This window comes from Nymphaea colorata, chromosome 9, assembly GCF_008831285.2.
Source record: "Nymphaea colorata isolate Beijing-Zhang1983 chromosome 9, ASM883128v2, whole genome shotgun sequence".
NCBI lineage: Eukaryota > Viridiplantae > Streptophyta > Magnoliopsida > Nymphaeales > Nymphaeaceae > Nymphaea > Nymphaea colorata.
In genome coordinates this window covers 5,458,367-5,472,773 of record NC_045146.1, presented here as the reverse complement: position 1 = coordinate 5,472,773, position 14,407 = coordinate 5,458,367, and the positions used below count along the sequence as shown (strand labels likewise).

The window sequence follows — 14,407 nt, the reverse complement described above, 5'->3', positions numbered from 1 at the left end:
TCCCAATGCCACTTCTTTCCTGGATGACCCAAGTCGTGCTCAGAAGAAACCTGTTGAGGAAGACATTCAGACAGAAACTAAAAATGAGGAGCTTCCCATTGCCCTGAGAAAGGGTGTCAGGTCATGTACTCAACAATTTTGTGTCATATTCTAGACTGAGCACAGATTACAAATGTTTTGTATCATCTCTTTTTTTGGCTATGATTCCCAAGACTGTTACAAAGGCTCAGAGTGATCCCAAGTGGACTCATGCTATGCAAGAAGAGATGGAAGCCTTGAGCAAAAACCGGACATGCGAAGTGGTAGAGATCCCTGAAGCGGTTGATCTGGTTGGATCCAAGTGGGTCTACACCATTAAGTACAAACCAAATGGGAATGTTGACAGGTACAAAGCCCGCCTAGTTGCCAAGGGGTTCAGTCAGAAATATGGGATCGACTACTTGGAGCAATATTATAAAAGATGTAGCGTATCGTGTATCGGTCGGGCCGACCTATACACTGTATCATAACGTATCGTAAACGTAGCGTAATGTATCGTAAATTAATTTTTTAATTCAGAAAAATATTTAAAAAATAAGAAAAAAATAGAGAAAAAATCAGTAAAATCAAGAAAAGCAAAAAATCAATTAAAAAAATCATGTTTTATATATATTAAAAAAAAACTCATCACATCATTCATAAGCCATAATATATTAACAACACTGAACATTTAGAAATGACAAATAAGAAATTCATAACATAATAAACATCCATCAAAACTTTAAAGTTTAAACTTTAAAGTGTTTTAGATTACATTACAAGTTTGCAACAAATAATATATTATGATTATCATCAATCAAGTCCCCATCATCCCCACGGGCCATGAGTAAACCTTCTTATCGACAAGCAAATTCTCCTCTAAATCGACGACTTATCACATAAATGGGTGATTTTTGTAGAAAAACTAGTAAAACTTTCCCCTCTGACAACTTTTAAACATGTTTAGAAAGAGGGAGAAAAAAGTTTTTTTGTAAAAAACCACAAAAAATAATTTTATCCCTGTATCGTACAATACGGGGGTGTATCGGGGCGTATTGTACGATACGCCCCCCCGTATCGCACGATACAGACGATACACCTACAATACACAAGTGTATCGTGTATCATAGGCGTATCGTACACTGACTTGGAGCCTTTTGCTCCTGTTGCAAAGATGAAGACTGTTAGAGTTATCATTTCTCTAGTAGTGTTGAAGGAATGAAAGATATACGAACTTGACGTTAAGAATGCTCTTCTCAACGGAGATCTCGAAGAAGAAGTATATATGTGTATGGCCCCAGGAGAAGAGAAACCAGGAAAATGTTGCAAATTAAAGAAAGCTTTATATGGGCTCAAACAGTCTCCCCGAGCATGGTTTGAACGTCTGAGATTAGTGACGAGACAACATGGTTACAATCAAGGAAATGGAGATCACACTCTGTTTGTAAAAAGGAAGGAATGTAAGGTTACTCTTCTATTAGTCTATGTTGATGATATGATTGTTACAGGTGATGATGAAGATGAGATAACAAGAGTAAAGAGCTTACTGGCTGCCGAATTTGATCTCAAGGACCTTGGCAAACTAAGATATTTTCTGGGTATTGAAATTGCTAGGTCAGGAACTACCCTTGTGTTGAATCAAAAGAAGTATAGCTTGGATTTACTAAAGGAGACAGGAAAACTAAGGTGTAGACCGGCTTCTACTCCTCTGGATGCAGGACACAAACTCAGTATTAAGGACGGAAAACCTCTTTGTGAAGAGGCTAAGGGGAGGTATCAGCGTTTGGTTGGAAGATTGATCTACCTCACTCTGACTAGACCTGATATCACCTTTACTGTAAATGTGATGAGCCAATTCATGCAAGCACCTACAGATGCTCACTTGAAGGCTATCGACAGAATCTTGTGCTACTTGAAAAAGAATCCAAGCAAGAGAGTTCTGTATGTGAAACAAGGGCCTATTGAGATTGAGGGGTATTCAGATGCATACTAGGCTAGCTGTGTTGATACTAGAAGGTCTACTTCAGGGTACTGCGTCTACTTGGAAGGAAATCTTGTTGTTTGGAGGAGCAAGAGACAAGGTGTTTGTTTCCGTTCAAGTGCAGAGGCCAAATATAGGGTTGCTATGGGATTGTGAGAATTACTGTGACTCAAAGTGTTGTCTGACATTGGAATAGAGACTGAAGGACCAATGAAGATGTATTGTGACAACAAGTCCGCTATCAATCTAGCCAACAACCCTCCGTTACATGACCGAACTAAACATGTCGAGATTGACCGCCACTTCATCTGGGAGAGGATTGATGCCAGAGAGTTGATTCTACCTTATATGAAGTCTGAAGACTAAATTGTTGATGTTCTGACTAAAACCTTACCTTTGACTCAGTTTGAGAAGAATGCATCCAAGTTGGTCATGTTCGATATGTATGCCCAACTTGAGGGGAAGTGTTGACATATGTTGTATTTGGGTCATCTATCCAGGTCTAGATCTGGACCCAATCCAGTGTGTTGTTATGGCACTACTTAACCTGTGTAAACCCTAATTTCTGAGTGTGAATGAAAATCTAAGAGAGATAGTGTCTGGTTGCTAGTGGGCACCAGTCTTCCTCATTCGTGGTTTTTTCCCTCTTGTTGAGGGTTTTTCCACGTTATATCGTGTTCTCCTTTCTATTTCATTTCTACAATTTCTACATCACTTTGGTTCTTCTTTAAATTTTATATATCTTTCTAAAGTATATTCAATGTTTTATGTAAATTCTGCAAAAAGTGTATTGTCCCATGATGAGGCAGCCACCTTGATGGGTCTATCCTTGGAACTAGCAATAAGGATTTACTGTTCGAAAAGCAAGCATTGTCATTGTAGCAATAATATTCCAAAATGGATACTTACAGCTGTTCAAGGGTGGTGATATTTCCAAGCTCTTTTGGAATGGATCCAGATACACGATTTCCCATAAGGGACCTACAATAGGCGAACTCACATCAATGGCAAGACAAAAATTTCAAGTAACATGAATGGTACAACATATTATTATTATAAATGATACAGTAATGCAATTTTAGCTTCCTCCCCTGCATAAGTTTGATGACTAAGATACTTTAAATGTATCATTTTTCCATGATATTATAGAGAAAAAAATAAATTTCTTCAAAATAATTTTCATGATATCATACTTTCATTTTATAGTATTATTCGTTCTAATTTTGCAGTATTTCTTCATTTTTTTATTTTCTAAGTTTCTTATGACATTTACCTTAAAACAACCATTTCAAGATCTTTCTTACTAAGTTAACTATGGTGCTGAGCACACCAGCGGATGCAGGTAGGTACAACAAAATCAATCGTCAACAAGCTACAGTTTTATCAATGATTCTACAAAAATGAAAGCAGATTGTTGATTGCCACACCCAAACCATACCATTGCCAGAACTCGCACCCAAGTCATGTCGACTTGGGTTGTAGCAACTGCTTTAAAGTGTTGGGTCAACTTAAGTTCCGAGACTTATGTCCCTTGGTATCGTAAGGGTATAAATACTAGATAAAACCAAGGGGTTCCATCATGTGTGCATGATATTGTTAGCACAAAGACATAATCCATGATTGTATGCAAAATACTAATTCAAGTTAAATTATTTGGCCCATCCACCTAATTGTTTAAACCATTACCTACTAATGCTAGCAGGCACTTTCAACATGAGCATTCATGGATCATGTCATTCACAGAAGTTCTTGTTTTGTGACTGAGCTTAACAAAATTCATAAGAGTGGTGTAGTCAAGAGATGCAGTGTCAGACTCATTATAAATATAAAACTGGATAGGACTTCAAATCCAGAAATGGCTACCTAATAATTCAAGCAATTTAGAATGACTGTAGAAAACACTAAGATTAAACTTACAGATTAACCAATGGTAAGGAGGCCCAGCCAGCTGGAATGGTCCCATTGACGTAATTAAGTGCTAGATCACTGGGAGTAAAAAAATCAATGTTAGCAGTAGGTTATCTCAATATATATATATATATATATATAGCACACCTGCTCGATCTGGATTAGATAATCGGTCCCGAGCATAAAACAGTTGATAATTGGATACAATAATTAGCACTAGATGCCAACTGGCCGGTTTGGGCTGGCAGATAGAAGCCACATGTTAGCTGGCTACATTCTTTGTGCAGTTTTACCTGATTCTGAATCCACCCTCACATTCAACTGAAAAGAAACTATATTTTATAATCTCTTCAATCCATTTCAAATATTTATTTTAACTAAGGTTGCGTATCGGGCCGGGCCGGCCCGGCCTGATAGCCTGGGTCCCGGCCCGGCCCGTTTTAAAATAAAAAATAATTTTTAATTATAAAATAAATTTTTTTAATATAAATATATTTGTTAATAATAAATATATATTATTAAAACAAAAAAATTAAAAAAATTATTTTCTAATCCTAAACGGCCGAATTGGGCCAGGCCGGGCTGACCAGGGCCGGCCTATCGGGCCCGGCCCGGGCCAGGTTTTTCCCGGCCCGAACGCCCAGGCCTAATTTTAACCCTATATTTACTTGAAGTTCTATCTAAGCACACCAAACCCTTTCTTACATTATGTATATCCATCATGTCCCAATTGGCTCAAGCATATCCAGCTTATGTCCATGTAGCGATACATCAAGCCCACAAATTAGTCATTCCAAAGACATATTGTTCACCAATACATGTATTTCATTAGTCAGGGATGTAGTTGCCAATACCATCCTTGACAAACTTTTACTTGGAAAGGTTTTACAAAATGTAGTTTCTGCAGAAAAGCTCTGAAGTTTCAAAACCTAAAAAACTAAAGAATGAGATGAACAGGTTCTTCCGAAAATATCAAGAGAAAATTTTGGAAAAAAAGAACTTTTGAAAACAGAGATAAAGCAAGAAAAAAATCACATGCTTCAAAAATTTAAAAAAAATGAAAATCTTGGGAAAATATCAGGAATGCAATAGAATTATATGACAATAGTTTTGCTCGAGGCGATATTTAAAAAAATGGGGATATTATGGCAAATATTAGTGGTGGCTCCAAAAAGGCAATATTACCACAGTTCTTTCAGAATCTCCAAAATTGTACACTACTGTTAGGAGTAACCATCATCATGATAAAACCAATCCATCATCAGAAACGGTAATTTTTTGAACTGATGAACTACTTACAATGTATTCAGAAACCTCAGCTTGTTCAACTCCTCTGGAAGTACCCCTGTTAGATTCTGACTCTTTAGAGCTCTGAATCATACAAAACAACAAAACATTTGGTCAATGTCATTGCGTGCACGCACAACAAACTCCAAATTACACAGATTTTATATTTTTTTAATGCTGTGCAAGGATATAATCTACACAGATAGACACACAGAATCATATAAAATGACAAGATTTTTAATTAATGTGATGCAATGATATGATATTCACATATACATGTATACATCCTTCTGCAACCAAAGAGAAATGACAGTTACCAAATAACAACCTCCATTTCGGCCTACTTCATAATGCATCCCAGTGGTTAATATATAGATTGATACTTGCTTGTGCAGAATCCAGCACAAGAATAAAGGTTCCTTCAAGGTTCTCAGATAGCTGGTGTCAAATGTCAACTCCTTGAGTAGCTTTAATCTCTCAAAGGATAAGGGGGACTTACATTGGTTTGCAAACTAGGAATGCCTCTCTTTACATTGTTCTTCTCTTGAAAGCTTCATCATTCACTCCTTAACCATGAACACTATTCTTTGGAATTTCTTGGCAAGGATTTTCTTGATTGGTTTTCCCTTTCCAGTATACAGTTTCTTTGGGGTGGGGTGAGATAGGTTTTCAAAAGAAACTTGTATGAACCAATGAACCAAAAAAGGGATCAGATAATGGGTTCTCTAGTATTTTACTGCAAAAAAATATAAAGAAACAGGTAAAGAACCTTTTGAAGACAGATAAAAATCACATGCATGAAAAATATGGAAAAGGGACTTTTCCACACACCTCAAGAAAATGCATGCACGCAATAGAATTACAGTGATATTTCATTTTTTAAACATTTTGATAACAACATTGATATTGGCCAACTTACAAATGGTGATAATATCAAGATATTTGCCAGACAAATTTGCAACTATGGTTCACAATCTCACATAGAGCCACACAACTACTCTGTACTCTCTTATTGCATTTCATAGTACTTTGCTGATCAAGATCTTAGGAGACATGTTTCATTAAGAGTTTAAAGCCATGATCGTGCAAACTTTAGTGCTAAAGGATCATGTTTATCTGAAGAACAATATCAACAACATATTGACCATGTTGGCATCTTAGACTCTCTCTCTTTAAATACATACATATATTGAAATCGGCCAGCTGCCAGACATTGCCAGATGGCAAAATATTTAAAAGTTGTGGCAACATAAACTGTCGCTAAAAACACCATAAACTGTCGATATGCCGTAGTGCTTCTGTTGCATGGTGTTTTTAGTGACAGTTTTTAAATATTTTGTCATCCAGCAACATCCGGCAGTGAGCTGATGTCAATTCTTATAGGCACACACACAGAATCTGGCGGTCATGTAAATGTATGCATTTATATATGTAGTGGCGGTCCAACAATCCAACCATATGGATATGGCTGAATATCCAAAATTATAAAATACAAAGAAGATTCACCAACATTTAATGTATGCAAGATCTTATAAGGCCCAAAAGTTAAAGTTCTTAAGTTTTTGAGTCATAAAATCTTATTTAAGCATAAAAAAATCATGATTTTTGCTCCATACATTTGCAGAGACCACATATGCATTGTCGGATTTTTAAAAGAGAATCAGTCAAAGTGGCTGACTGCCACAGAGAGAGAGAGAGATAGAGAGAGTTGATGTGTAAAGAAACATATTGGAATTACTGTCCTATCATCAACAAGTCATAATTGGAAGATGCACCAAACGCAATCCAGCTATGACCACATTCAGGATGGTCTACTGTACTAGAGTAGGAACCACACTTCGGGTCATTTTATTTTGAGTTAACACACCTGTCGGCCATGCACTTCGATACATTCTACACTGTTTGTTTTTTAGGTACAACTTGCTTGCAAGTCACCTTTACATGACACAGAAGCTAATATTTAGAAAATAGATCAAGCAGATTACATCCTCAAATCAACCAGTTCCAACATGTAAAAAAATGAACGAGGGTAACTTTTACCAAAATGTGATGTCAAGGCATCATAAGTAATTTGCACATGTAAGATCAAACAAGTTTTTCACTTCCACCAAAAGGGAAAGAATTTCACTTACATGCTTACTACATGGCAGACACTCCCATTCATGAAAGAGCAATTACATATGACACTGTTCAAATGTCCATAGTCCACGTCAGTTGTGTTCCAACCTGAGCTTTCGGAACATGGATCCACACTGAAGTTCCAATTCTGTTTCCTCAATTTGCTTCCAATGGATTTGAGAGCAGCAACTATCCAACAGAAAAATTGTCACAAAGGTCTTAGAAAAAAAAAAAAATCAAAATCTTACCAAAGGGATATGTTGAACTACAAAGATGGAAAAGATCCACTATTATCTATTTTATCCATTTGCAGAGCTTCAAGTCTATCTTTTAGAAGTCGCCTCCAGTTCTGCTTAATCTTCTTAATGCCATTTTAGAAAGAATGCATGGTAGCACCAGAACGGTCATGGTTATCTTTGAATTTTCAAAACCAAATGTGACTGTGTCATTCCATGAAAATGTGTTTTGCTTAATAAATGCCACTCTATTCCAGCTGGATGATGGTGAAGGGAGCCTATTGCACAATGTTTGCCTCATAAGTCATAAGCTTTTAAGCTGGGTATTGGCCCCCAAATTGTTTTCTTCGAGTTTTCTGGGTAAATATAGTATACCCGATTTGTTTAATGAGGGCTATGCTTGATCTTCTACAGGATACTGCATAAGCACTCAAAATTGGCCTCCGCTGCAACTGATGGCACTTACCAAAACATACACACAAAGGGTACTTGAAATAATACACAGTAAAACATTTAAGAGGTGAACCCACCTTCCACAGTTTCCTTTTATGACCTATATCCCTTCTTTTGGCTACTTGTTTTCTGCTGTTACTTCAATTTTTCAAACTACTAAATTAAATGACATTTTATCTTATTCTAGTGTGATACATTCAAATGTTTAAGCTAAATGTGGTTTCTATAGAACTCAACAGATATGTGTGTGTGTGTGTGTGTGTGTGTGTGTGTGTGCTGTCATGCATGGAGTTGACACACACCACCTCTATACATGCGTGTGTGTGATATGATACACCATATATATATATATATATATATATATATATATATATATATATATATGTGTGTGTGTGTGTGTGTGTGTGTGTGTGTGTGTGTGTGTGTGTGTGTGTGACAGGTAGGTTCAAAACCCATAAGTGCTGGATCCATGAGGAACAATCTTGGCCTTTGATTTTTTACACATAGATAGTTGAGAGAAAAAGAAGATGGGGCAGTTTAGTCATCTAGTATTAATTTGATTGTCACTCGCCCCGACATTAGCTTTGCCGTGAATAAAAACCCCAGAAGGTTCACTGGAATGCTACTCAAATGATTGTCAGATACTTGAAATCAGCACCGAAAAAAGGGTTATGACTCAAAAAAGGATAATGTGTTGACATTGAAGTGTATAGTGATGCTGATTATGCAGGGTCTGTAGAGGACAAGAAGTTTACTACAGGTTTTTGTGTCTTTGTGGGAGGTAATCTTATTTCCTGGAGGAGCAAGAAGCAAAATGTGGTGGCTCGATCTAGTGCTGAGTCGGAATATAAGGCTATGACTCAAACTGCAGCTGAAATGTCGTGGGTTAGATCACTACTTTTAGAGTTGGGTGTTTCAGTGAATCTCCCAATGAAGATGTATTGTGACAACAACGCAGCTACATATATTGCTAACAATCATGTCTTCCATGAAAAGACTAAACACATTGAAGTGGATTGCCACTATGTTCGGGACCTTGTTCAAGAAGGACTTGTTAGCACTATTCATGTCTCCTCAGAAGTTCAGGTTGCTGATATCCTCACCAAGGCTCTTTCCGTAGGCGATTTTCTGAGATGTTGCAATAAGCTGAGCATGATTGATATATACGCTCCATCTTGAGGGGGAGTGTTGAAGAGTATTTCTGAAATATTAGAAAGTTAGAGAAGAGGTTTTTAAATATGTTTTTATAATTGTTGGACTGTTTGTTAAGTGTGTACGGCGAGCCCTAATCTCTTTTAAAGGAGATTAGGTTTACGTTAATGATTAATCTTTTTGGCTCTCTCTCTCTCTCTCTCTCATTCTCTCCTTTCCTCACAATCTCTCTCGTCTCTCTCAATTATATATATATATATATATATATATATATATATATATATGTCGTATATTTTGGGTACTTAGGACACTTATGTAATTTTTCACTTTCTTTATGTATTTTTTCTCTTGCTGTATTTTCTGTTTTTCCTTTTTCATCGCTCTCCTTTTTCTCTTTTATCTAGAGGGAGACTAGTCCCAACGGCTAGATTTCTAGCCGTTGGGACTGCCTCCTCCTTCTTCCTTTTGGCCCTCTCCTCTATAAATAGGGCAACTCTCCTTTTGTTTAGTTATGGCTTTTTAGCCACCTTTTGTATTATTTGTTGAGATCAATATATGCTTTATTCTCCTCTTGTTTGAGGTCCTATTTTGTTAAGTTGGAGGAAGTTTCAGGGGTGAATTTTTTGAAGCATTTGTCTTGTTTGGGCCTGATTTACACTCCTATCCCTGAGGAGCAGATTCATTGGGCCTCTATTAAAGTTTCTCCATCTTGGTTCAAAAAGTACCGGGATTCAACCTTTCAAATTGTTTGTTGGCAGCTATGGAAGGCAGGGAATATGAAGATGCATGACCATTGGGACGCAAAGGGGTGTTTCCCTCCTTAAACACACTATATGGAAGGAGTCCGTGGACTGCTATTGTGGCCTCAAATGGGATGAAACTGAGCAAAGTATGCTGCACATTTGGATGAAATTCAGTATCATCTGTGAAAGGGATGAAAGCTAGAAAAGGATCCTAATGTGCTGCAGAAATCTCAGCTTAGAGGCATAGTAGATCCCTAGCTATCACAGTCTGGTATGATCCAAGGCAGGAGGAGCTTAAATGGAGTGTTATGCAGGAAACTGATCAGGCTTGTTGGGCAGACACAGAGCTGATCAACAAGTGGCTGGAAGGTCACACCTGGACTGCAGGGCATAAAAAACTAATTATTCCTAACAAAAATTGTCACAAACGCATCACCTCTATTATTAGAGGTAGAAGGCACATTCCGTGAAGCTGGAGATGTCTTCTTCATCAGGCAGGAAGTTTGGAGTTTATGCTCTCTCATCCCACTCGTGCTGCTGGAGCTTTCCTAAGAAGATACGGTTTTTTGAATAACAGAGATGATGGAGGCTGATTGTTTTGTTTTTTGCTGTTTCTCTTCTCATGTTTATAGTTTTGATGTGTCCTATTTGTGGCATAGCATGAGCTACTTACAATCACTGGCTTGGTGGTCTACTTGTATTGCTGATGCTTTGCATTGTTTGTACATATCTCATTTCTGCTAATAAAAGGTCGGGAGCCTATCTCTCAGCAAACTCCTTTATTGACCAATAAGAAAGTAACTAACTTGAACATAGTTAATCATGCCAGAGTGTTGTTCAAAAGGCTAACGAAAACTAATAAATTGAAAAATTATCTTAGTTGAAGGCGTTTCTAAAGTCTAAGTTTTTTTATGAGAACGATTTCCCTGTCATGCCGTGGAAAACAGTGCCTCACGGTTTAACCCCAGGAGCATTTTTGTCATTTTATGGGGTATTTTTATCCATACTATTTTTGCCTTTGCGGGGAGGAATATGTCAGCTGACGCATTCTGGTCATTTCAGGCCAATGATACATGGGATCGGCCATAACATATAGCCTGATCTTGTTTTATCACATTGACCATACCCAAGTTACAAATAACCTGCAGTCTATGTAACATGGGTACGTTAATTTTGGTAGAGTACCTATACCGGTTGGGTGCGACACCAGTGCGGGTACGGGTACGCCGTCTGATACGGCCTAGATACGGGTCAACACGTACCAGGTATGGTCAACGTACCCAGGTCTGTATCTCTCCAAAAACAGACTCGGTCAATATTGACCGAGTTCATTTTCTTCCAAAAATGTAGGGTTTTTTTTTTTTGTGTTTTCTTATTTCCTTTCAAAAGCACAAAGCCTCAACAAAACTGGCTCTGTTTTGCTATTCTCAACCGCTGTTTGTTGAGAAAAACCTCTGGCGACCTTAAGCAACCTCTGGCGACCTCCGGTGGAAACGATTTGGACCGACATTGGCTGATTTGGTCATTCTTATGTCGACCTCTGCCGGAAACGATTTGGGCCAACGATTGCTGATTTGGGCGATATGTCTTCCGTCGACCTTAAGCGACCTCCGGCGAACTTCTTGCATAAACTATTTTTATTTTTATTGTTGTTCGTGTAGTATTTTGTTTTTCTTCTTTTACTGGTTTGTCATTTTTAATCTTTTTTCTCTTTGAAAATCATATTGTTGGCCCTTATACATTTATATGCAACCATGCTCCACAATGTTGAGTCGTTCCAATATTTTCTGTATTTGGTGCTTAAACCTGCATTTTCTGTAACTAAACCATTCCAGTTCAGCATTTAGCGCTTAGACTCTAGTTCCACAATGTTGAGTTGTGTTTTGGATGTGAAACTCAACTGATTTCATATTTGACTGTCTAGGTCTGCTCAGTTTTCCATATGTTTGAAGTTTTTCATAGGTTTCTTAAACACATTGCTGCATGAACCGTTAATATATATTTTTTATGTTATTTATTTGTTTATGTTGATGTATATTTTTTATTTTGATATATATTTTCTAAGTTTTTTTTGTTTATATATATATATATATATATATATATATATATACCCCTGTACCTAAATTTTTTGAAAATAATCAATACCCATACAAGCACCAGCACCTGTACTCATACCCGTACCTAAGTGACATAGGCTGGAGTTATTGAAAAAAAAAAAAAACTGTTAGTGCAAAAACAAACGATTTCCCAGGTGCATTTTAAAAATATTAAAAAGCGAAATGACTTTTTAGTTATCGAGAATTCTCTAGGTGCGATTTTGAAAGTTTCTCAAAATTATATTATATATTTACACGAACAGAAGAGAACTCTTCGGCGTGCACACAGAGGTAGTCTTGCTCCAGGAGGATCATATGCCGGATGACCTATTCCCCATCCCAAGCAGGTCCAACAGCAGAACTCACGGACCCGTCCCTTCACCCCATTTTTATTAACTGAACGTTACGAACGGATGATCGTAGCCGGTAGATCATCTTACAGTCTATTTTACCCTTACTTTTTTCCCTGACCCCGACGGTCGTAAAAAGGACAATGTAGTCGGTGCTGAAAACTGGCTGGTCGCGAAAAAAAAATAGTCGACGAGGATCAAACTCTAACCCCACTTCATTGTCTCCACCCGACAGGATTAGCAAGCATTTCCGTAAAAAATTCTCGGAGACCAGGCGCAAAATTGCCTTGTTCCAGTTGAAAAATCTCACATCCTTAGCGGCTTCTTCGAGATTAACCGTCAACGACGAAGGAACACAAGAAGTTCGAACAACCGGCTAGCCAGTCATTGGATTCAGGTTCTCCCGATTTCGCGGGTATATAAATAAAAAAATCATACCAGGAATGATAGCAAAAAACAAGGAACGTATATCCAGAGCTCCAGACAGTAAGTTTCACATGAAATTCAGAGGATATGCAGAAAAATATCGGAAAATTTCCAGGGAAAGAGCTCATACTTTCTTCGTCTGGGAGTTTTGCGGCTTCGGATCGAGAATTCTCGAATGAATGCACGGCCATGTGCAAAATCAAGAAGAAGAAGAAGAAGAAGGACGAAACAGAGAAAAGCCTCGAAGTAGAGCCGCGGCCAATTCCCTCCATTTCTTCTCTTTCTATTCACGACTCGCCAACTTCCTCTACGAATCAAGCAAGCTGACGGAGGAGACAGAGTGAAAGGGTTCGTGGACACTAATGTATCTTTCTCTCCGGATTTTCTCCCCTTCTTCTTTCTTTTTATCTGACTTTTCCGTAAGAACTGGCAAGCCGCCTTTTTTTAACGACTAATGTGGCAGACCTTCGCTAGACGGGTCAGCGAGAAATTTTCAGTTTTGTCCAACTTTTTCTATATTCAAATATGCTGCCATCAACATGGATTTTCGAATGCGGGCACGCATTCTTTCTGGAAAGTTTATCGTCAACTTGTTTTTATACGCTTTCTAGTGGAGACGGTTTTAAATTCGATCCAACTAAACCATATTAAAAAGAAAAAAAAGACGATATGAAACAGATTTTGTCATCCAATTAAGAATTCAGATGAGAATCCGACATGTTATTGGATTCGGATTGACTCAGAAGTAAATATTGACCGGATTTAGATTTGGATTCAAAAGTTTTAAATAAATATCCTACAGTCAATGTCTATAATATGGTTTGAATTCAATTTAAAAATAGGATTCAGTTTCAGATGTTAATCTAAAAACTGCATTCGAGTCAGATTGGGATTATGAATTTCACATTGGAATATGGTATAAAATGTTCCGCATCGAAATTCCAATATGAATTTGAATCTGAATATATAGCTATCAGAAAAGTTTAATATGATAAAGCATATCCCGATTAAAATCAGATCAATTGACAGCCATAGACATGAGGGAACTTTAGGCGTGTTTGTTGAACTTGGATTATAATCTACTGAAGTTCCATCCCAGTGTTTGTCTGCAGCATGGAAAAAAATTTGGAACATTGGTATTATGCAACCTTCTCAAATCTTTGATGTCCTTTGTAACAATATACAACGATGTTGGAAAGTCGACAATATCACTAAGCACGCATTACAAAGAAATTTATCCTTTTTCAAACAGTATAATACTGATTCAGTGGAAGGGCTCTGATATCATTGATGGCTTCTCTAGTCAATCTGATAAAGATAAGAGAATTAGAAACAGAGAAACCTATTAATGAACAATAGGATAAAATACTGCGTAAGGAAGCTCCAAGGTGTCTGCAATCAAATACGTGTCTCCTTTTGAGCTGAGAGCACCTACGTTTGATCGCTTGAAACAGGGGCGAGCAAGGATTTTTTTCAAGGACGGGTCAAATGGTTCAACAAATTTATCCGGATAGGGCCAAACTAAACATGAATTCAAAAAATACATTACGCAACTAAATTTTTTTAATTTTTTTGATGTAATTTTTTTCAATTATTAAAAAAAATCAATTTTTTAATATAATCTTTTTTTTTTCAATTA

General features: G+C 37.3%; 1 protein-coding gene across 1 annotated transcript in view; it reads right to left on the bottom strand.

The window, feature by feature from the left end:
• The window catches only part of LOC116260251 (probable LRR receptor-like serine/threonine-protein kinase At1g07650), a 78,007-nt gene extending 64,810 nt beyond the window's left edge, over positions 1 to 13,197 (bottom strand). Inside the window, exons 1-5 of the mRNA XM_031638435.1 lie at positions 12,899 to 13,197; positions 7,327 to 7,501; positions 5,207 to 5,278; positions 3,917 to 3,985; positions 2,909 to 2,980 (exon numbers count right to left, since the gene is read on the bottom strand). Of these exons, the coding sequence (XP_031494295.1) occupies positions 2,909 to 2,980; positions 3,917 to 3,985; positions 5,207 to 5,278; positions 7,327 to 7,501; positions 12,899 to 13,040 (530 nt within the window). The 5' untranslated portion in view covers positions 13,041 to 13,197. The remainder of the gene's footprint in view (positions 1 to 2,908; positions 2,981 to 3,916; positions 3,986 to 5,206; positions 5,279 to 7,326; positions 7,502 to 12,898) is intronic.
• Between the last annotated feature and the right edge of the window lie 1,210 nt (positions 13,198 to 14,407).